We start from the raw sequence: 24,896 nt of genomic DNA, 5'->3' as shown, positions 1-24,896 counted from the left end.
AGACTCCACAATCGATGGTTTTAAATCACCCCGCTGAGGTTCATTAAATTCCTTTGCAGAGATTTATTTTATCAGCTCCCTCTCTCTACCCGCCTTCCTTCAAATTTCCCAATCTGATATCCAGACCGCAACCACTAACACCCTACTCATATCCCTCTTGAATTCCCGCCTGTAAATAGCCTCTCTGTCTGCCGCGCTTCTCAACATCAACATTTCCTCGGTCCCTTTCAGGTCTGCAGGAGTCGCCGCTGGCCAATGGGCACAGCCACAGTGGGCGGGACTTCCTCAGGAAGCAGATGAGAGGGGAGCTGTTCTCGCCGCAGCAGATCGAGGTATTGGACCGCCTGTTTGACAGACAGCCATCCTGTCCAATCCAATCCAGCTCTGACCTCTATGCGAGCCCAGACCCTGGCAAGGTAAGGGCGTGGCCCAGTGCAGAGTTTGGGGGACAGGTCCGTCACAGGCCAGTAAGACTGTACCACTCTCGTTTAGTTTGTCTACTTGGGATGGCCATTTGGCTTGTTTGGTCAACTATGGGAAGAGCTAGCAATCAATCATGGATTCATTCATGTTTAATACTATTATTCTTAAAGGTTTAGGGTTGGTATTTAAGTGACCGATTACCGTCACATCTCAAAATAATGTACACTACAGACACGTGAAATAACTGCTTGGAATAATTATTATTTTTTAAGTATTATTTTAAGATTGAGTATCAAAATAATAACATACACTGGGCAGCACCATTATCCAGTTTCGTGACGTAGCCGCTGAATACGAGTTTGCTGAAGTAATGGGCAAGAAAAATGCTTCTTCTATCGCCAAATATTGTGCCACTTCTGATTTGTGTAATCCTCAGAATGTCAGGTTCCATGTCTTTCCTCGAGAGAGACTCCTAATGTAGGAGTAAGCATGGTGAGCACAACATAATGTCGCTGCCAAGTGAGTAAAAGTTGGCTCGATGTTAACCATCCAGGTTAGGGACCGTCCACAAATGAAATATTCCAGGGTGACGTGTTTAAATATGGTAACTTGAGTCCCACATACGTACATACATCCCTGGAACATGTCATTTGTGGATGGCCCCTAACTTCTACTCACTATGGGGTGGCTGAAATCGTCCTCATCATAGGCCATAGTTTCAATTTCACTTCACTCGAATTTTCAGCGAGTCCCCCATGGCTGTACTGCTTTTGAAGAGGTTGTTCGTTGCTATAGGGCGTAATTCCCCCTTTGATGTCCACCATGGGACTCAAAAATTCTTCGTGAGTGTCCTTGTCGTCTTTCAAAGCCATGTGATATTATGCGTGTTTACAGTACGCGATACGGCACGATGATCACGTGAGTGTCTAAAAATCGCCACTATTTTACCTAATGCAAAAATATCCTTAAAGCGGAAGTAAAAAAATTAACATATTGACAACAATATGTTTTATGTGACCTCACTAGTATAAACGTGACATTCTAATATATAATACATTTGTGGAATATGAGTTAAGCAGCAAAATCCTGTGCTGTGATTGGTCGTTGCCTGAGCAACAGTGATGTCATCTTCAGTCGACAACAAGTGGCAAAATGGCCGCCCCCGGATGGATAAAAACGGCTGGATTTTGCTTCATAACTCATATTCCACAAATGTTGATATTAATCCGAATGTCATGTTTTAGACTAGTGAGTTCACTTATATTATTGTCAACAAATGTTTAAGGTTGACTTCCACTTTAAAAAGTACTATGAACCATAATCACTCAACATAAATTGACGATTGTTTTCAGGGAACAATAGCTGATTTGTTTTTAACAAATGGTGTATTGTTTTAAAGACTTGAAAAAATTAATTAATTGCCATTACTAGCCACTCTCATCAAGTTTCAAATTATTGGCTGACTTAGGTAATTCCACTCAATGTCAATGTTAATTGTGGCTCAGTATGGCCACTCTTACTGCCACTTTTGACAGTGAGAAAGCTTCCTTCGCACCAATGCATCTTGGGAATATTCAGCATGGAGCAGAGACAAAAAGACACTGCGTCAAGGAGTGTCTGCATCATGTTGCTGCATTTAAATTGACCTCACGCCCTTTGCCAGCCGTACAATAATGTAAATGTGAGTGGAATGGACAGGTGTAACAACAAAACAACACGAACCTAGCATTTGTATTCCGTCAGATGCTTCTAAAGCGCACTGCTCACGTTGATATTACGGAAATAAATTTGCCAAAGTCGCAAAATGACAATTATTTTTGACCCGCCTTTAAATACGTGCCTCTTTCACTTGTATTGACTTGATCAGTGTCAAGGGCAAGAGAACAAACACATTGGTAGAATCATGCCATGTAGAAACTGCAGCCTTAGACCTTTAGGGCAGAGTTGGCCTTTTTAGCCCATTCATTTGCTTTGGACCAACATGGAGAGTGGAGTGGCACAGGGCGAGAGGTCGACAGGGATTGGCTGAAGGAGCTCAATAGACTTCAAGTCAAGAGTATAATACCCATGATTCATAGGTCAATGTCCTCTCTGAGCCAAGTCAAGCCACTGGGGTCTGGTCGTAGTCTGGACGGTTAAACGCCGGGTCGCCCTGGGGTCAGACTGGCTTTAGGAGCCGCATTGTGATTACAAAGAGGTGCGAGTGCACACACACACACACACACACGCACGCATTGAAAGTCTACATTCCGATCTGTCCCTCTACCTCCGCTCCCCTCTATCATCTGGTCTAGTCAACTAAACCCCCCCACATAGCCATTGAATTTCCCAGAGGGAATGATTGACAGTCATATGCTTAACACTGACAGCCGCAGCTCAGCCTCTTTGCGATTTGGGCCCGGATCTTTGTGTGTACGGGTGTGTATGTGGTGGTCTTGCGGTCAAGGAGGGTCATGCTGTATTGTGACAGACCTCGCTAAAAGATGCCAAGAAGACTTTGGACCTGCTGTTGATGTTGAGTGTGTATGTGCAGGTTCTTGTCTTTCTATCTTTGTGGGGGCCAATGTGAATCTGTGCACAGAGGCCATTGAAATGGGATATAGAATTTGTTTGGGATTTTAGTGTGACCTCAAGCTTTCTGTGTAGGTGACAATGTACTACAGTATATCAGGGGTCAACAACCGTATTGAAACATATTGAGCAATTCTTGGTTACTAATTAATCCAATGAGCTACCAGTTTGATAAACACTTCTGAAATTACCATTTTAACCAAATTAACTTATCTTATGTTATTATAAGGGGTGTCAGGTGATTAATATTTGTAATCATAATTAAGACTTCAATAGTTAACTCAAGATTCATCGCAAATTTTATATCTTTTCTAAAAGGACAGTAAAATGTACATTTTTCCCCCCCAATGTTTTCATACTCTTGTTAACATAAATGTGAGAAAATGTTAAGCTAAAAGAAATGTGGCTGCATCTTTTAGTCATTGATACAGTAATTTCATAATAATTCATAAAATTGAATTAAAATTAAAACGATACACTGTATAGGGGTGTTAAAAAAATCGATTCGGCGATATATCGCGATACTACATCACGCGATTCTCGAATCGATTCAATAATCGGCAGAATCGAGTTTTTTTTTTTTTAGGATTCACACCTTGAGCATGATAGAATGTTATATGAACGGAACATTAAGCCTTAATATTTTATTTTAATGCTGTTCAAACATGAAACAGATTACAACCTCTATAAGACTGAAATTTCAGATAAATAATACATTTTCATATCAATCTTACACTCTACAAGCTTACTGATTAGTATTTTCTAAATTTGAATGAAAAAAATCGCAACAATCGACTTATAAATTCGTATCGGGATTAATCGGTATCGAATCGAATCGTGACCTGTGAATCGTGATACGAATCGAATCGTCAGGTACTAGGCAATTCACACCCCTAACACTGTAATATAAAAAAAAGTGTGATATTGATTTGTGTTGAGGTAATATTTCTGCCACTAGATGGCATAATTGCATTTTTAAGACGGTGACAGATCAGTGCATTTTCTTTTCATATTAAGAACTATCGAATCTTTAACATGAAGCAACTTGTGAAATTCAGCACATTTTTAAAATTGTAAAATACAACTGGATCACAGTTTCCACAAATGTATTGATTATTATTAAATTTATTACAAAATGTTGACGCCTGCTGCGTTGCGACTGAAATTCCCCCAGTACAGGCTTTCCAAATAAGGGGTTGGGTTGGGGGGGGGGGGGGGGGGGGGGGGGTGGTATGTGGGGTGGGCTGGGTCATTAATCGTGCGTTAAAAATATTAATGTTGTTAAAGTAACTTTAAATGAACACACTAATTTTGACACCCCTAGTCATTATTAATAATATTAACTTAATCTGTGAAGACACATCATGTTAATTAATTCTCAATATTTTCACAGAGTAAAGTAGGTAGCGTAAATTATGCAATTATGCAATACTTTATTTCTACAAATCTGTCCATTTTCAAATGATCACTTCTACAACATTCCTAGAAAATTTTAATTTTTTAGCGCAATTTTTTTTTTTTTTTTTTAAGAACAGATGTTTTTGAACATCATGTTGATGACCCCTGTAATATACCTTCTCCTTCTAAGTATTTTTATTTTATTTTTTTGCAGAATCCCATTTTAGTGTAAAAAAAAAAAAATCAGCTGTTTACACCCTACATAAACAAACATTCTGCTGCTGTCGTCAAAACACACTCATCCTTCCTTTTCTTAATCTTTTTTTTTCTCATTCTTGTTCTCCCTCTCACCATAGTCTATTAAGCCGCACAATTAATTTGCGGGCTCATGGCGGAGGGTGTGTCTGCACGTGTGCTTGTCAGACAGAGTTCATTGAATTTCCCTCAATCACTTCCCATTAGTCAGGTGATAAATCAGCTCAGGTGACGGCACCTCCCACACATCTAGACCACGCTGGGTCCCAATGCCTGCCCGTCGTCCAATAAAGAGAACCACAAAGCGTTTTTTTCTTGGTTTCTGTGATGCTTTTGAGTACATTATGAAGAGATAATCATACATTTCTGTCAATAAGTTGGAAACATTACCTTTTATAAATTTTAGAACATGGCAAAATATAGCCTGTATTAAAAGTTGTTGGATGTCAAACATTTGGACACACTCAAATGATACATTTTCTTACCCAACACAAGAACTATATTTAAAAAAAAAAAAAAAAATCATAGAAATCATCCTATTAAAAATATTTCACAATAGTATAGAATTTTACTTCATTCCATTGAGAGGTATTTATAGGTATTTTGAAGCAAATCTTATTGTAGATCTCATCGGGCGTATGTACCTAATGAAAGATCCTGTGAGCGTAAATCCGAATCTAGGAACTATTAGAGTCTCTGCGGAGTGGAGCTGAAATGCGCATTCCTATGCATCGCTGTTGATGATTTCCTTCCCCACACTCCCTTTCTCAGTCCATCTGTGAGAATTGTATTTGTTTACAGTCAAGCCTTTTTCCATCAGGAGAACACAAAAAGGTGGCGAGGGGGAGCGACAAAGACAGAGATGGAGAAATAGGGGGCAATTTGGCGAATGGGAAAAAGGGGAAATACCATTATGCAAATGCCCGACTGCAACATGGCAAGGTGCGTGTGTGAGCGTGTGGTGGCGGGTCGGTTAAGGCTCATCACTTATTGATGTGAGATCTGGTGTGGACCAAAGCATTACCTCGCTATCAATATGTCCACTAACCAAAGATGTCGCAGTGTTGTGATGAATTCTCTTTCATTAGACTGTCACCAGCGTTTGCCACCACACAATCTTTATTCACTTTTGAATATTGATGTTTTATTTATATTTTAATTTTGAGCCAAGAGCAGTGTTTCTCAAGTATTTTATGTTGCCCCCCCCCCCCCCCCCCCCCCCAGAAGAAAACATTTAACACCCTCTGCCGCAACTATAAATAGTATCAACTGTCTATAAAATTATTACAAGTATATCTCTAACATGGCATCCTTAACATTAATTTTTTAATGTCTCGCAGGAAAGATTTGAAGTGCATCAATTTGCGTGAAATTAAATAAATAAATACATAAATAAATAAATAAATCACTTAATTACATGTTTTTTAATCTCTCGCAGAAACGATTTGAAGTGTGTCAATTTGTCTGAAAATAAATGGAATAAATAAATAAATAAATAAATAAATAAATAAATGTGAAGGCCACTGCCACCTACTGTAGTGGATGTGCAATTACACTTTATTCTTGTAAGGCAAAAAAAAGAAAAAAAAAAAAAAGTCTTACGCTCCCCTCTGGCATTGCATCACTCCCACTAAATGTGTGATTATAAATACTTTAAAAAACAAAACCTTATTTATTTTTGTATTTATTTTCTTACTTTTCAGGATGTGCCTTCTATCGAGTGTATTCCATAACAGCTCAAAAAATGAGATCTCTCTCCAAGGTGCTGAAAGGCATTTCCAGTCTAAAACTGAAGTCACTAATGTCACATCCACCATTGCCTCCATTTGTTTCAACCCAGCATCCCGCCCCGTACAACCTACCCCCCACCCTCCCCACCCCCCAACACCCTCACCCTCAACTCCCAAATCCCTGCGTGGCCCCGCAGCTGCGTCCCTCCTCTTTGATGAGGGCTGATGGTGCCGTATGAGCGGCAGAATTGACAACATTTACGGGGGCGAATGAGAATGATCCATCTTCCTTAGCGGGCCTGTCACTCCACTGGCCAAACTTCATCATGGCCAATTACCGCAGCAGTCCCCTTCTTCTCCACTGCTGCCTCTGCCCCCCTCCCCATCTACATGGATACATGGACTCATTAGACACTATTATAATAAGACTGACGGCAGCCAAGAAATGAAGTGGGTGGCTGGAATGAGAAAAAAAAATACAGGTGCGATGTGTGAATGGCGGGGGGGAGGTGAGATCGGAGTCATTAAGAGAGGAAGCTTAAAATGTGCGTCAAGTCTTAAGAGAGAGAGAGAAAGCCTGGGCAGGTGTGTGCGTGAATGTGTGTACGGGGTAAGCTCTTATTTGGCAGGTCACAGTCCAGTGGTTGTGTTGTGTGCTGACGAGCGCAGAGGTGTTTAAGAGGTCAGTGAACACAAACACGCTCACACTTCCACTTTCGCACGCTCAAACAAATTCCCAGGTATTAAAAGGGTCACTGCAAAACGCTCACCTCATCATTGAAAGGAAATTCTGATCGCTGTCGTTAGTGTCCACAATATACAAACACATGCGCATGCTTCTCCAGTCAGATGGAAATAGATTATTGCAAAAGTTTCTTTGTACGCTCTCCAGACACATTCACAATTTTTTTTGGGCCTGGCTGATATGGATTTTTTTGTGGCTGATGCCAGTTACGATAACATTTTAAGCAGCTGATTAATGTTAAAAATATATCACATGTGAATAACTTCTTATTTGGTAAGTAAATGCTTACAACAGCAAATATATTAACTCATTCACTCACAGCCATTTTCACTGAAAGCAACCTCCTTCACTCACGGCTGTTTTACTGGATTTTGCAAAGCCCACAGAATATTAAATATTCTGTGGGAATATTATAAAATATTGCCATAAAAACATGTAACCTACCAAAAGAAAGATTAGAGTCTTGTCTTCCATCTAGAAAAAAAAAACTATGTTTGTATCTGTTTCCGTTTTGCAGCAATCAGCATTAGAATATAGCTCATATACATTCCTGGTGAAAACACAGAAAAAAGAGCTTGCTGCAACATGGCCCTGGCTGATCTCTTATACTCTGATGCCACCTGCTGGCCGTTTTTGTAATAACTACCATTGCTTGAAGCGACCTCTTCATGTCAGAAGCTGCATCAAAGCATTCTCTATGCTCTTGCATTAAAAGAAAAAAATAAATAAATAAATAAAACATTTTTGGGAGGGAAGGATGAAGTGTTGAAATGTTTTTGGGATTGAATGAGTCAATTAATGGCAGACCATTTGACTGTTTTACAAGACGTTTTACATAGTCTACATATTTGTTTAAATACACAACAGAGCAATTTTCAATTTAAAAAATCCTGCAAAAAAAGTATTAACTGTGAATGCCGTATACAATATGTAAGCAACACAATGAGCGTTGACATTTCAGTGAAGTTACTATCAAAACCTTATTTATGCATAAAGCTTTTTAACATTGAACCACGTTACTTCTACTGCAATATTTTCATTTGCATGAAGTATCATTGTTGATAGGTTTTTTGTATTAAATAAACAATGTACACAGAGAGAGATCAACTGAAATGGGAACAAACATTTTCTTACTCATTTTTAAAAATATTTCCCGTCAAGAAATGTGTGTCCATATTCACGCAAACGCTTACATTTACCCAACATTTTCTCCCAATTGCCGTTTAAGTTGTTATACACGTGGATTTAAGAACATGTGTTAGAGTTTCATCTCCACTTTTTGTTGAGCAATATCACAGTAATCTGCCCTGTCTTAGAATTGTTGGCAGTAGATGCGCACAGACCCACAAGAACCAAACCACCTCATTTCAGTCGTGTATTGGATCGAATGGCATCAGCGCTCCAATAAAATATTTCATATAAAATACAATGGAACATAACAAAACAATGACATTCACATCTTTTCAACAATAAGCATCCTATTTTATCTTGAATTGTTAAGACATTGGCGATATGAGTTCATCTTGTTTCAGAATGAAGCTATTTTTAGTATTTCTTCATTTTTTCAGTTTGCTAGAAACATGCTAAAGCATTTGATGTGATGCATATAATATTGACTATTTTTCTTACCTCCTGTATATGACTGACCATACTGATATCTGTGTCTATACCTATCATCAGTAGCTGAGGAAAATGAGTTCTATGGGGTCAAGCACAGGTCAAGTTAAGGGGAACGCTACCATAGTCTATCAATGTGTCAGATGGGGGAGCGTGCTGTCAGTGGCAGCTATGACTTCATAAACAGTTGATTATGACAATCGACTGGGGTCTATGAAGCTAGATGATCTAAAGGTCACGATCGATCGCTGTTTTTGACAACAAGCCTGTAGAAATTTCTGCAAGCATTTTGATTAGTTTTTGGCATGCTAAGCAGTATCAAAGTATCATAGTAGTAGTGTAGACTTTTGGAACAAGATCTGAAATTAAAGCTGACAACTAGAAATTCCATCATCTAATCTCTTCTTCTTTAGGTTTGTCCTCTGCAATGTGTAGGGCATTGGATGAGTGAACGTGTCCTGAGATGATCACAGTTCTTATTTGTGTTGTTGTCTTGTAAGACCAGAAGATTTGTGTTAACTGTGGTATACAATATATGTGTGTACTGTGTACTTCTGTACTGTATATGTGTGTGACAGAGAGAGCAATAGAGATGGATGAAGAAAAACATCAAGTTGATCGTGTGCTTATAAACTGTTGGACTTGGTTGTAGAGTAAATCCTTGTCTTTGTAAACAGATCAATAGACTCTCTGCTGGTCTGTGTGTGCGTGTGTGCGTGTTTGAACATCAACCTGAGTCCTGAAGAAGGAAGCGGCAGTGACAGACAGCCGGATCAAAATGCTGCGCTAATGCGTGTCTGGTTATCAGATAACGTTGGGATGTTTTAAGCTTCCTCCACCACTTCCTGTTTCTGCCCAGACGTCGGATTACTCCTCCATGGCCTCGCTAGCCGGTGGATTGGACGAGATGAAGAACAGTTTGGCCAATCCCGGCACCGGGGCGGAACTAGGAGCCAGCGTGGCCGGCCCACAGTCCTATTCATTAGTTCCAGGTAAGGAACTCTTATGTTAACTAAAAAGAAATGTAATAAATTAAGTTGTTAAATGTATAAATAAATGTGTGCCAATTGCCAGGGTAAATTTCTGTAAGCATTTTTCGTGAATTGTCAAGTAGCCACATTTTGGTGCCTTTTCAGGCTTTATAGGGTTAATTAATTTTTATTTATTTTTTTACCTGTTGTTTTCTTAATAATCCATTTGTATGGAACTGCCATATTATTTGCAGTATATATCATTTGCACAATGGACCATAAAATATTTCCATTAAACCTTATGATAAACCAAATTCTTTCTTAGGACTAGACTTAAAAAAAAATAGATGCACTAGATTACCCAGATATTTGCATGAATGTAGTGTTGTAATGGAAAATTGGATACACGTGAGTCTCATCTTCTGCATTTAATTATTCATTGGTTTATGGTTGTTACAGTTGTTGCTATTGGGGATGTGACACAACTGATGTAATGTAAATGTGGCACTGACTTGATTCTAATGGCCTCTGTCTCTAATCCATTTAAGAGATAGTCCATTGCCATATGCACATATGTGTATATGTGTTCAATATGTTAATATGTCAAAATGACAATTTAGTTGTGCAAACACTATTAAATCTGTATATATGCACAAAAACCTTTCCTGGCAATGTTTTTCAATCATGCTTAAACCCCCAGTGCACGCGTTTAATCCACGTATTAGATGAAGAAGAAATAAAGTCATTCATACGCCAAATACTGTAATCCTTATGAAGTCTACTTGAGCTGCGCTGTGGGCTCCACACTTTGAAAGTGTTTTAATGTTTATCAAGAGCTCGGTGCTTTCAATCTCCGGAGAGACATGCCTGAAGGAAAGGATGGCAAGAAAGATGGACAGATAGAGGAGCGGTATAAAAGCTTGTCTCCATTTAGGGACGCTGGGAGAGGCGGTTGTTAATTAAGAGTAGACCAGGGAGCACTCGGACAAGGCTTCAGTGCTCCCATCGGTAATGAGGGGAATCATAGAGCTGGGAATTTGGGATATCTGGGAATTGCCTCTTTTTTTTTTGGGCCGCCCGAAACCACAGAGGAGTAGTACCTGCCCGAGCAGAGACAGCGATAGAAAAGGAAATTTCCATTTCTGCTTATGCATGCACACATTCATATTAACACACACGTGTTTGGAATATTATGCATTACATTCACTGACTGTCTTTTCTCTCAGAATAGAGCGCCCTCTAAAGGGTAAAATGTCTGTATGTTTGGTGCAGTGTTGATACATCCTGAAAACTACTCTGCATAGCTAATTTTATTTGGATTCTCTTTACATTCTAACTATGCAGTGAGTCAGTCTCGACTCAAATTTTGTGTAATGATACGATCTACTTGGCTATAATTGGCTGCAGGTGATCACGCTACAATGCTTGACCTATTGTGTGCTGCAGGGAATTTGGTACACTCGGTAGTTGGAAAACAACTGGGTCAAAAATCACCCAAATTGGGTCAAAAATGGACAGACACAACTTTTTCAGTTAATTAACCCAAAAAGTTGAGTGAAATTAAATTATTAACCTACAAAGCACCCAATTTTTGGAGTTGTTCTGTGAGATATTCATTTCACTCAACTCTTTGGGTTTATTGAATGATTCAATAAATGTTAAAAATGAACCAACCCAACTTTTGGAGTTATTTAACACAAAACCTTTTTGAATTATATAACCCAAAAAGTTAGGTTAACATTTGAGTTGCTTTGCGGTTTAGACATTAAATTCGACTTTTTGGGTTAATTGAATAACCCAACTGAACTGGGTCAAAAATTAACTGCCCCAACTTCTTTTTAGTTGAGTTGGGTTAACACAAAAGGTTTTTGAGTTATTTAACCCGAAATGTTGGGTCAAATTAATTTAATTCAGCCCAACTTTTTGGGTAAATTCAATCACCAAAAAAGTTGGGTCGGGCCCTTTTTGACCCGTTTTTAGAGTGTGACTTGTGGCTGTTGTGATGGTACGTTGTGTGATTTTTTATTTTTTTTTTATTTATTGTTAAGTGTTAAATTATTTTTATTATTATTGTAATCCCTTCATACTATTTTGAGCAAAAAAAAGTGGCTGGATGAAAACAGTATGTGCAATTAGAATTCTCATGTACAGTGTATAAGATATGGTGTTCCACAGGGTTCAATTCTGGGGCCTCTGCTGTTTTCATTGTATTTGCTGCCCTTGTGTTCCATCTTAAGAAAACAGCGGTGGTTGTTTTAAAGTTGCTCCTTAAATATAGTGTTTTGTTGAGTTGAGTGATGGGAACCAAATTGAGCAATTGTAGTCTAAGTCCAGCACAACTAGCTATCTAGCAAAACTAAAGGAACACTTCCTTAAGCTGCATGTAGATGGGGAATATAAGAACACAACACTTTCTGAATTCCAGGTGAAGAGATCCAGATTTGATGAAACAGCTACTCCCCCTATTCATTTCGTTCACCAGTAAGCCCTTGTTGAATTTGAGAACAAACTTTATATATTTTTTTTTCCAATAAAGAAGGGTTCAGTGAATGTGTATCGGAAACTGGTGGGGTTCAGTACCTCCAACAAGTTCCACTGAAACAGTGCACGTTACTACTACTGTGTCTCAATTGTTTTCTTTGTGTAAGCACGTGTTGTAAATTGAGTTTATGAGCTCAGAGGAGACTTCTTCACATTGTGCTGACCTCTACAGCAAACCAGTGGACAACAGAAACATCAAGCAGCGCTGGCACATACGCACGCATACCCAAACACACGTAGACGCACACCTCTGAGGATCTGGCCCTGTCTGCCCCCTCTTAGGTTGGGCTGCAGAGAGTCCATCTCTGCTCTCTTTCAACCTCTCTACTCCCCCGAACACCCCCCCCCCCTCTTGCCCTGTGCACTGACCCTGAGCGGATGAGCAGCCCGCCTGCGCTAATGCCTCGCTGTCGCGTCAAACACTGAGAAAAACTTTACTACACTAAGACAGCAAAGATGAGGCGGAGAGGGACAGAGGAGACTGGAGCAGGAGCAGGAAGAGTCAAATGGGGCGTTCAGTGTTTGGATACACGCAATGACCGATTGAAAGAATTGCACATTTGGCCCTTATTTCATTTCTTTCTCTTTTGTCAGCTTCATTACTTCTCAACTCAGTTTCAAAGTTCTACCTCCACACTCATTATTCTGTTTTTGTTAAGACCTGGTTATATAATGGCTGGAACAATTTCCATGTGAAACCAGAATTGCACTCATTAGCGTGTAGGCTGCTGCCAAGGTTCAACATTCCTAATTTGGACCAACACTTAATTGTGCCCCTCCTGAATATGCTTGAATGTTCTTATTAATAGTCATGCATTATGAACTGCGAAATTACATACAACTAATTTATTTAATTTGTTTTTTTGCGTTGGTCTTCGCTTAATAACAAACAAATGGGTATGAAAAATCTCTAGTGAACATTGTTGAGGCTTATCTTGTCTTAATCCTGTGAGTTTTGGATCTTTGTAAAGGCACTGAATGAAATGCTGTAATGGATTTTCATGAAATAAATATCTCCTATTATGGCAGAGTTTACATTTGTAGTTAAAGAAAAAAAAAGGAGGAAAATGAATCCACCTTAATATTTTTCATTATTACATTTATTACTAGGCATGTAATGATTATCCAAACAATAAATATTATATGAACCTCACAATACGTCAATAAGTCTAATGATATTATATATATATATATATATATATATATATATATACATACATATATATATATATATATATATATATATATATACATACATACATATATATATATATATACATACATATATATATATATATATATATATATATATATATATATACATACATATATATATATATATATACATACATATATATATATATATATATATATATATATATATATACATATATATATATGACTGTCTCAGAAAATAAATAAGCAAAATGCCATGCATTCTGGATTCATTACTAATCAACTGAAATATTGCAAGCCTTTTATTGTTTTAATATTGCTGATTATGGCATTTTCAGCCAAATATCTTATCTCAAAATATTAGAATATTTCCATTGACAATATTGTGACATGTTAATAATGCAATATCACGATACTGCTGTTATCATTACATTCCTATACATTATTATTTAAAAATATAACACCGAATCACTCCTTTTCAAGCATTGATCCATCAAAAAATGTAGTTTTATTGCCACTTCTATACAGGCAATGTGAAATGTACTACATAATGTAATACCATAACTGTCTTTCCCCCTCACAGTTATTGTGTTTTCCACTTTTCCAAACCTTCCTTTCTTCATGTCTCCACCCTCCTCCTCTTCTTACCAGCTAGTTGTGGTTAAGTGTAGGGGAAGTGAATGGGATTGATGGTGTTAGCATACGAGCTGTTTATGATGATGATAAATGTGTGCGCAGGAGGCTGTTGATGCATGTGTAGGTGCGTTTGTGTATGATGATGATGATGAATGGAGGGCTTGCTTTCTACACACACATACATTCACACATATGATGCACCATGCAAACATAGAGAAATGATGTGGGCCGACACACTGTCATGTAGTCTATTGCGGTTAGGTATCCTATCCAGCTACTGACAGTCAGATGGGGTGGGAGACTTGGCTGTATTAATGGGAGGAATGGGGTGAGTCTGTAAATTAATAGTTGCCAGTAAATGGGGAAAGAGTGAAACTGAAGAATAATAAAGAGATACAGACATAAGCGGTACTAAAAATGCTAAGTTTGATGTAGCCAGACACAAACACTGACCAAAATCTAAACAAAAAATGCATCAACTCGAGGGGGGCGGTGTAAATCAACATTCCAAATAATGTCACCCCTAATATGCTAATTAAATTGACAAATTTGTACCGTACTATTAGTTGGAGCTGGAACGCTTACAAAAATTAATCTGTTGGCTGATCAACTTTAAGTGTGGACGTGACCATGATGGATCGTCACCTGATGGTCATTTAAAGATGATTATCAGAGGGGCAAACACGTTTCATTCAAATATAACTTTTTAGAGTAACAAATTTTCTTCTCGGTCTTGCCACAAATTTCACTATGTCAAAGGAGTTTATAGAAGAAAGAAGAACACAGTGCTTGTGGAATACAAGTTGTTAACAACAAAATACAGTGAGTAAAGAGACATTCAAGACTGCTTCTTGAGACTACCTCAAGTTGTTAAGTAAAACTGTGACAGGACAAGTGAAGTGAAGTTACTTGTCTTTACTCGAAGTGCCACACCATCCTTAATACATGCAACATGAAGATGCTTTTCTAATGGTTGATCATTAAAATCAAATATTGATGGACATCTATGTGTGCTTCATTGCAGGTCGAGACCTCGCCAGCACCACCCTGCCAGGCTACCCTCCTCATGTTCCACCCACGGGACAGGGCAGCTACTCCACCCCCTCCCTCACTGGCATGGTACCAGGTACTCGCAACTTGTTGGCTTTACATTTCAGTAAATTCTGTAGAGTAAATTTCACTCTAAACAGAGTCTCTTTGGTCCAATTCTAAATAGAGTAAAATTTAGACTTGGAAGAGAGTAAAATATTCAGAGTAAATTTTACTCAAAAGGCATTTTTATTTCAGATTTTTCACTCAGAAATCCTGGGTAAATTTTGCAAGGAGAGATTTCGACAAAATGTTACTAGTTTATTAAAATACATAAATAAATAAATAAATAAATAGAGTCGACCTTGATAAATAAATAAATAAATAAATAAATACATACATAAATAAATAAAAGTCACTCAAGGGTTGAGGAACAAACCCACAACTTCAGGTTGAGAGACAGCCAATCTACTCCCTGAGCCATGCCGCTCCTACTGTGTGTTAGTACATCTCTCGTGTCACCTGGAATCTTCGTACCTCCAAAACCGATGTTTTTAAGTCTCCTTTTTGATATTAGCAAACAGTAGGAGTGGCATACCTCAGCGAAATATACTCAAAAACTTTCCTTCTAAAATGTACTTAAAATTGCTCTGTCAATTTTTTTTTACGAGGTTTATGCCATGGGATAGGCCAATTCTCTCGTCTATAGTAAAAACACTGAGTAAAATTTTACTCTCTTCCAAGTGTAAATTTCACTCTGTTTAGAGTAGGACAAAATAAACTGTTTCGAGTGAAATTTACTCCACAGAATTTACTGTAAATTTCTCAGATATCTCAGAAGATGGATCCCGCGTGGGTGCGAATGTTTTCGGGATATTCAGCGTTGCCGTTTCCTCTTTTTTTTTTGTCTGCCAATGCTACGGCTGACAGTGTTCCCAGTGGGGTGGCACACGCGTGCGTGCGTGCGTGTGTACGTGTGTGTGTATCATTAGAAAGCAGCCACAGTAGCACAGCTGTCCCTCCTCAACATTAGTAATTTGTTTTTAATGAGAATCACCAGTGACCCACGACTAATTCATTCATTCCCTTCCACTCTGCCTTCTTCGCCGCTTTTGTGTTTCAATTCTGTGCTTGCTCTCTTTGCGCTGCTCATGCTCACATATTTTCAGTGTGGGGGGGCTAACAGAGGAGCAGCGCTTTAAAACCAAAACGCTGAAATAACGTTTACAAGTGTTTGTTTTGGTGTAGTCCCAATCATTTAGTTTGTGACACGTGTGCACAGTCTCAGTGGACGTGTTGCAACAGCACGTCTCAAGATGGCTAACCCTGTCGCCCTGTCCCCACGCGCTCACCCCATCCTGTCCTCAGGTTTGACAGCATATTTGGGAGCGTCTTCACTTGTGCGCTGTTGGTGCGCGCGTGCGCGTTTGTTTTTGACAGAGTGCGTGTGCGACCTTGACACCGCGCTACACCAGGGAGACCCGCGAGCCTCATCACTGAACCCCCCCCCCCCCCCCCCCTCGCCTCGCTCCCATACCCTTGTCTCCTAAACAACCTGACATGTTGCCGTCACCACGGTGATGACAAGGGGAGGATGTTCGCACCCGGGGATGCCATGGAGACCGCATCCCGACCCCACCTGACAGTTGCAGACGAACACACACACACAAACAGTTGTACTTGTGGGTAATGCGGGGAGGATAACTTTCTGATAAAGTCGAATTATACAAACATTCGCCTCAGTGAAATCCGAGCTGAGGTGGAGATCATCGGCAAACTTTGCGGCGTTTTATCGCCGCTAAATTACCCTCCGTTTTTGTCGACCCTGTCTAATATCATACCTTCATTAAGTAAGCAACTCTCTTCTGTTCTCTCCCTCACTCTCGCGCTCAGTGCAGCAGGGGGCTGACACTCAGAGGGGGTGTTGGAGAGCACTGAGGCAGAACCGACAGAGCGAGCGGGAGAGGAGGGATGGAGGTGGTGTCGGGGGGCTGCACCGGGGTCTGTGACTGTCAGCGATGGGAGAGGGATCCCCCGGGAGGAGTTGGGGGGTTCAGGGGAGAGAAAAAAAAGATTGAAAAAAAAGAGCAAGTCAGCGGCAGGGTGAGGAGAGGGAGAAAAGGAGGAGAAGAAATTGAGGAAGAATGTTGTTTTGATGCGAAAGGGTGATGGACCGACTGTACGTGCAGGCGGGTCCGAAGAGGAGGAGGGAGAAAAATACAGGGGAAAGGGTGAAGCGAAGACAAGAGAATGAGTAAACCCCAGACAGTAGGTAGTAAATGAGGGAGAAAAGCTACACTATCATCCGCTGTATGGTTTGCACTCACTCGTAGCGTAGCTCGACTGCAAACTGCACTGGAAGGAAAACTTGGGGGGAAAAAAATATACCCTGGTTCTGGCTTTCTGCTTATTCCCTTTCACTTGCTTTTAGGTTTGAAGCAATATCCTAAATATTCTCATATATAATCTAATATAATCTAATTTTCCTTTTTTCATAATGTAATAAAACAAATTAAAACAAAACATATATCAAATCAAACTTTATTTATATAGCACTGTTCATACATTAAAATGCAACTCAAAATGCATTTTAATAATAATAATAATAAAAACAACTGTAAATGTATCAACCCTGCTGTAAAGACAAATTAAATGTATCCTAAAAGTCTAAACAAAATAAAAAGTAATTGCAGAATAAAGTACATAAGCTTTCTGGGTTTTTGTCTGTCTCTATTTATCTGTCCAACTCTTTATTTTTTGTCTTGCACATATCAAATATCTTGCATTAAAAAAACAAAAAACTAAACTAAAACTAATGAAAAAAACAACTGACAAAAATAAACAAAAAAATCTAATGATACCTAACAAACCTGCTCTAAAAACTATTTAAATCTAACCTAATTTGAAAAAGTAAGTCAAAACAAAATAAAAAGTAACTAACACAAGTGTGAAAACAAATGAACCATCATAACACTTAAAAACAATAAAACATGCAACTCACTGTCAACTTTGATAAGTGTATGGTGCCACAATTTATTTATTTTTTTTGTCTTGATGCTTGCTGATCTGAGGTCTTGTGAGATAAACCAAAATTTCAATATAAATTACCATGTGGTTTTTCAGCTTTGAAGGTCCCATTATGCTTTTTGGCTACTGTACAATCTGATATGGTAAACGTGTAAATGTGTTTTCACACTGCACTTAGTCTGTGCAGCAGAATGCAAGCATGATTGTGGAATGGCGCTATGTTCTGTTCTCTTGCCTTAAATAAGACTCATGAAGTTTCTGCAAAACATTAATGCTAAGGCTAAACCACTAATATGCGCCAATGGTCCCATTTAGTGTATTTTTTACAGTACCACGACTTGATAATTTGTTTTATATCGTCTGCTTTTGTCTTGTTTTCCCTATTCAGGAGGAGATTTCTCTGGAAGCCACTATTCCCATCCTCAGTATTCCACATACAACGAATCATGGAGATTTCCTAACCCGAGTTTATTAGGTAGATTTTGCATTCAATAATATGGAGGGGAAAAATGATATACTGTAGTTGATTATTGCAATATTTTTTTTTGTCATCAAACAATAGTCACAGTCCACAGACCTTTACATAGTGTAAGTGATTGAGACAGTCATTGTCAAATTGATTGGAGAGAGCCATTTTGGTGGTTCCATTAAAACGTGCAACAATCAAGACAGAGGTCAGGCTCTGCTTACTTACTGCTCCATTAACCCAGCCCTCTCTCTCCCTCTGCCCCCAGTGTTTCAGCAAGATTACGGTTCCCTCTTGGGTACTGAAATCGGCTGCTCCTCCAGTCTCTTCACCAGCCAGACGGGACAGATGCAAGGTTGGCGCAAAGCTTTTTTTTTTTTTTTAAAGTGGAAGTCAACCTTAAACTTTTATTAACAATATATGATATGCCACCTCACAAGTCTAAACATGACATTCTGAGTAATATTACATTTGCAGAATATGAGTTATGAAGCAAAATCCAGCCATTTTTATCCAACTCAGGGGTCGGCCATTTTGCCACTTGCTGTCGACTGAAGATGACATCGCAGTTGCTCAGAGCTCAGGCGACGACCAATCACAGCTCACCTGTTTTCTTAAGCTGGCCTGTGATTGGTTGTTAGGTGAGACCTGCGCAACTGTGATGTCATTTACTCTCGACAGCAAAGTGGCAACATGGCCACCTTCTGATATTGATAAAAACTACTGGATTGTGCTGCGTAACTCACATTCCACAAACGCAATATTAACCAGAATAATGTATTTAGACTAGTGGGGCTGCATAGAACATATTATTGACAAGATTTTTTTGGCGGGCGGACTTCCCCTTTAAATTAATAAAAGGAGAGAAATCACCCTTTCAGACTATAAGGTATTTTCAGGTACTTGTGAGGGGCTTTTCATGAATGACAAGGAAAAGGATTAGGCTCCAATAATGAGGTACAGGATGGGAGTGAAAGTGGCAAATGAAAGAAAGTTGAGTTAGGAATAAACGGTGAGTGAGGGAGCCTGAAGTCATGAGTGAGTCTAAATAGTTTGTCAGGCCGGCTTAATGCTTCACTTCCCCAAAGAGCCTCATGAGATTACCTGGACTATGGACACAACCTGTCAGCACACAGCCAGCCAGATTGATGGATGTGACATAGACAAGTGTGTGTTTGTGTTGGCATTTCAGAGAGAGTTCAAGTGCATCTGCCAGGTTACAGTATCGAATTGACCTCTTCCCTATGGAGTGAATAGACTCAAGGAATCTGAAGCAGTAGTAGAGATGTACTCCGAGTGTCATCTTAGACTGTCACTTGTGTGTGTGTGTGAGAGAGAGACAGGGTGAAAATAAGTTAAGATTAATGACTAACAAAGGAAGGAAGTGCTTGCATTTTCCCATTGTATTATTGTTTTAATTGAATTTACATCATTTTGTTAAAATAAAATATAATGATAATAATAATAACAACAACAACAACAATAATAATAATAATGCTTCAGATTTATATAGCAATCAACATGCAGACAAAGCAAGCGTGTTTCACTACGTGTTATTCCCTCAGGGTCACCGTACTACTACAGCGCGACATCACGTGGGCCGGGACCGGCGGCCGCGGCCACAGCCACGGCGTACGACCGCCACTGACCGTGCCTGCCGGGAAGAGGAAGCGATAAGGGAAGGAGGGAGGGAAAGGATAGCACCAGCACTGCTCAGTTCACCAAGCCTGCCCCCGTACGCGGACCACTCACATTTTGACTATTGTGAATCATTTTTTTGGACTGCCACTGAAACTGGCCTACGCACTGCCAGCCTGTAAAAAGGTTACTGTGAGGACACGCGTGATGCAGTGCGACAGGTAGGCTCCATCCATGCATTTAAAGTATGTTTTTGCAACTCTGAGGACCCTTCTACGACAAAAAAACAAAATGTGGCTGTGTTCGTTTTCAACCACTAACAAATCCAAGAGACACATCTCCAAGCTGCGATGAAACATGATCTTTCAGGCGAATTGCTTGGTGTGTGACGGTTGGGATGAGACTTTTTCCGATGACACAGTGTGGCATGGCTAGAGCAAAATCAGACCATGCTTTTGTAAAACCAGCGGTCAATCAATTCAAAGTTCTATGCCATGTTACGCTGAAGTCAAGACAATCCAATTCGCTTAACTTTAAATGACCAAACCCTTTTAATGCCAGCCTCTTGGATTACAACACAGGTGGGGAACCTACAGCTGGTGGGTCATATCAGACTACGAGAGCATTTTATTAGGCCCACCAGCAAAATATCTGCAATTGGTCATAATTTAATATCAGGGGTGCCAAACTCATTTTTACCCTGGGCCACATCTCACGTTCGTCTATATAGTTTGAAGTTGAAAACAGAAGTCATTGAAAACAGTGACAACCAAATATTCAAGTATACAACTTTGGTTCAATTTATGTTGAAAGAAACGAGAGAAAAAACGTTTGTAATAGTAATAGTAATAGTATAAAAAGTGAAGAAAACCATCAACGTTGGTACAGATTTTCTGCCAGATTGAAAAAGGGCAAAAAAATCAATTTGGCTACAAGTAGACACACATAAGTGGCTTTAGCGCACACAAAAAAAACGTGTGGTGGGCCGATCTGGTCTGACAAGATGTAACAGACACATTTTCACACTCGCACTAAAACTAGCTGAGATTCAAACCCCGAACCTCAGAACTGTGACGGGTTTATGCTAGCCGCACCGTGCTGCCATTGGTCATAATACATAATCAAAATACTGTATGTTCAATTATTCCATCCTGTGCTGAAAATTGAAGTGGCCCCAGATAGGTTCCCCACCCCTGAATCACAATAATTAACAGAATGGAGATGAGGATGAGTCTTTCTGACAAAGCACAGACCTCAAGTGTACAATGAATATGGACGATGTTGAAATGAGGCCCAATTAAACCCAAACAGGGAGTGTTAGCTTACAGGAAGGTGCTATCCAACCACCCTGCCAAGATTTAGTAGTCATCAAGAGCTATTTATAATGGTGGAGAAAGAGTAATATATTGGGAAGCTTTTCTGCGCTGCACTCTGCGTTGAGAGTGAATGCCTGTAACCATTTATAATGTGTCACGCTGTTGTGCTAGAATAGTAATGATGATGCAGTAAAATCTTTTTTAAAAAGAAAAAAAAAAGATAAAAAAAAACGAGAACGGTTGTTTGTTTATAAATGTGTTGCGACTGAGGTTTTCTTGTTTCAAATTTTAGTCCATAGCCATTTTATCCGCTTCCTGCTTATTCACAAAGAAGAGTCAGGAAATCAGGAAGTGGTGACACCCCTATTTCACGCTCTCTCTGTCTCTTTCACTTGCTTTCCCGCGCTCTCTCTTTATATTCCCCAAAGATGGGCCCCCCTAGTGGATCGGCTGACTAACTACAAAAGCACAAAGAGACTCAATCATTGTTAAAGGCGCCATTTTAGTTTTTGAAGTTTCGTATTAAATGTAGTAGGACTTCTTCTTATCCTTGACGTTTTAATTGCTTGGCCTTCTGCTGTTTGACATCCCAGAATTGTTTCAGTAAAAATATTGAGTTTGTGGGGAAAAAAAATATACAAGAATCATATTTTGTTTTTGTTTCATCTCCCATGTTATTTCTGCGCTGTGACAATTTATGACACCAGGGTGGAGGCCTTATAAGTATCCAGGATACACACAGTAGAAGACTGATTGGCCCGTCAGTGTGTGAAGACCACAACACCGGTCTTGCTCATGGGCGGAGTCATCTGATAACTGTATGTGCTTCCTGTCTTACATCATACAAAATATATACCAGAATGACTTTAAGAGATGAGTCACATCATAACATCAGTTATTCACATTTTGAATTTAGATTTTAATAATGACGAAATCCTTTTTTAAAATACAAAGAGGTTTCTGGTGTTGGTTTGTTTCATTGTAGCACTTCACTGCTACTGTGAAAGACTTTGTGCACCAAATCCTAAAATGTACGAACAGCGTTAGCTTTTCAGCCCTTGTTAATCCTCAGATTGGAAATAAGAATTGAGCGTATTTCTTTTGTATTAGCAGACCTTGAAAGTTGTGTGTGCACAACTCTAAAGAAAAATCTCCTGTCAGCTCTCTTTCTTGTGCTGCCAGCACACCCGCCACAGCAGAAGCCTTTTCTCAGTTCTCTTTTTCTTTCTAGATCTTTCTAAGGCATTATTAAACCTGAACCACACCAGCTGAAAAGGAGGACAGTGCCTTTAACACCCCCTTCAACATGTCACGAAAAACAAGCCTCCTGAATAAAAAATTGAAACAAGCCAGGACACAGTCGGAAACTACAATAGGACAGACACGCATTTGCATTCCAGTTTACACTGATGCTCCAATGACAAGAGTCGAACCGTATTTCATGGTCCCACATGGATATCACGCACAACTGGAATATTTCAGTCACTTCTTTGCATGAGTTTTCAGTGTTACTCATTGAACAGAAACGGTTTATTTTGGACCAGTCAATATGGCCTGAATGCTGGGAAAATGTATCCATATTGACATACACTACACGATAGCTGTACAGGTACTGTGACGTATAGCATTTAATACTGCATGTACCAAATCATTTACCATATCACACCATGTACATGTATCATATCACGCCCTGCAGCAGTGTTTCTAAATCTCTACTATATATATATATATATATATATATATATACACACACACTCACACACACAGACCACACTGTATTTTCAAAAGGATACTTGACTCATTGAACAACTGTTAGGCAGTGAAAAGTTAATATTTTGTCCAGAATGAATTTGATAACTTCATTATTTTTCATGTACTATTAATACCTTTAAAAAGTATTTTTTCTACTTGCTGTCGACTGATGATGACATCACCTGTGCTGAGGAAGTAGCGGCCAATCATGGCTCACCTGTTTTCTGGGTTTGGTCAGTAAAGTGAGCCATGATTGGTCGTTACCTACTTCCTCAGCACAGGTGATATCATCATCAGTCGACAGCAAGTAGAAAAAATACTTTTTCAAGGTATTAATTGTACATGAAAAATAATGAAGTTACCACATTAATTATAGACAAAACTAACTTTTTACTGCTGAAAATGGCTCAATGAGTCAAGTATCCCTTTAATTAAACAGTTGAATTTAATTTTATTTATTAAAAAATAAATAAATACAAAAGTGATTAGAGGAGGTGACTGAAATGTCCTTTCTGGGACCATGATTTGTAAAATACATATTCAGAGAACACTGTATACATTTATATTAGGTCTGAAGGGGGCTCACTATCTTAATGAGGAGGAAGCACTAAAATGGCACAAACAATATATTTAAAAAAAGCCAAGTCAGTGACACCCATATCTGCTCATTTAATCCAAGTAGAACATATTTTTTCTTTCCTACACACACACACTTCAACCATATTGATCGAAGGCCATTCTCCTTGTGGAGGTGAAGCCAGAGGCGCCTCCTGTCCCCACTTGTAGTCACCGAGGAGGCCACAACTGAGCCCGCTGATACATTAACAGGATTATTTGTCAACAAAAGCGTCGGCACACAGCACACCTTGCCATTGCGATGACCTAATTGGCTCACACTGGCTGAGAGCAGCCCCTCATTGGCCTGCTCCAACAGCAGCCATGACATTGAGCAGGGAATGTCTTTGTGGGTGGTACTGGATTGAAGAACACACCCGCTCCTTTTGTCCTTTGCTTGGTGGGATGAACCCCTCCCCAAGTGCCCCCGTGTTCCCCCTTGGGAGGCCGAAGCTGCTGCGCCATCAGAAGCTCATCCGGTCTTCTCTCGCTCAACTCTAATCTCATCATATCTCCTCGCCTCTCCTGTAGCACCACCACACCACCAGGATTAGGAATATTAAACTCTTCTGTTGCATTTCATCTTCGTGACCTTCTTCCTTCTTTCTCCGGACAACCTATTAATCCTTTTTCTTACTTTTCTCTCACTGACTATTCAATCGCCATGCTCGCTGTCCTGTCAGAAATTCATAAAAGGAATAAAAGTCAGGCTTTTTGTGCCAAAGTGAGGTCATTCCAATGGCAAAAGTTGCGTCTTGTGATCTTTCTTCTCACCATTAAGACCGCTTACGTGATTTTTTATTTTTTTTTTCCTGTATTAAAGTCAAGGCAAATGAGCTTTTTTCTTTATTGGTATTTCTCGGAGTGCGCGTGCAGCGTCAACATGAATTCATGAAGATGGCCGCCGCCTTCATATAAAACCTGAGGGGATTTCGGCATCACATCTTGACAGCAATTAGTGGCACAATCTGTTTGCTGCTTGCTAATATG

At 39.4% G+C, this 24,896-nt stretch overlaps 1 protein-coding gene across 4 annotated transcripts in view; it reads left to right on the top strand.

The window, feature by feature from the left end:
• The window catches only part of pax5 (paired box 5), a 54,214-nt gene extending 30,896 nt beyond the window's left edge, over positions 1-23,318 (top strand). For 2 of the 4 annotated variants that reach the window (XM_077524902.1, XM_077524903.1), the window contains exons 6-11: positions 232-332; positions 9,599-9,731; positions 15,088-15,189; positions 18,508-18,594; positions 18,854-18,940; positions 20,151-23,318. In XM_077524902.1, coding sequence (XP_077381028.1) covers positions 232-332; positions 9,599-9,731; positions 15,088-15,189; positions 18,508-18,594; positions 18,854-18,940; positions 20,151-20,233 — 593 coding nt within the window. In that variant the 3' untranslated portion in view covers positions 20,234-23,318. Of the gene's footprint in view, positions 1-231; positions 417-9,598; positions 9,732-15,087; positions 15,190-18,507; positions 18,595-18,853; positions 18,941-20,150 lie in introns of all 4 variants that reach the window. The other 2 variants (XM_077524900.1, XM_077524901.1) reach the window with 1 other exon arrangement.
• Positions 23,319-24,896: the final 1,578 nt, after the last annotated feature.

Source organism: Festucalex cinctus, chromosome 6 (assembly GCF_051991245.1).
Source record: "Festucalex cinctus isolate MCC-2025b chromosome 6, RoL_Fcin_1.0, whole genome shotgun sequence".
In the NCBI taxonomy this organism is placed as follows: domain Eukaryota; kingdom Metazoa; phylum Chordata; class Actinopteri; order Syngnathiformes; family Syngnathidae; genus Festucalex; species Festucalex cinctus.
The sequence above is the reverse complement of the archived record's forward strand: the minus strand, read 5'-3'. Positions and strand labels throughout refer to the sequence as shown.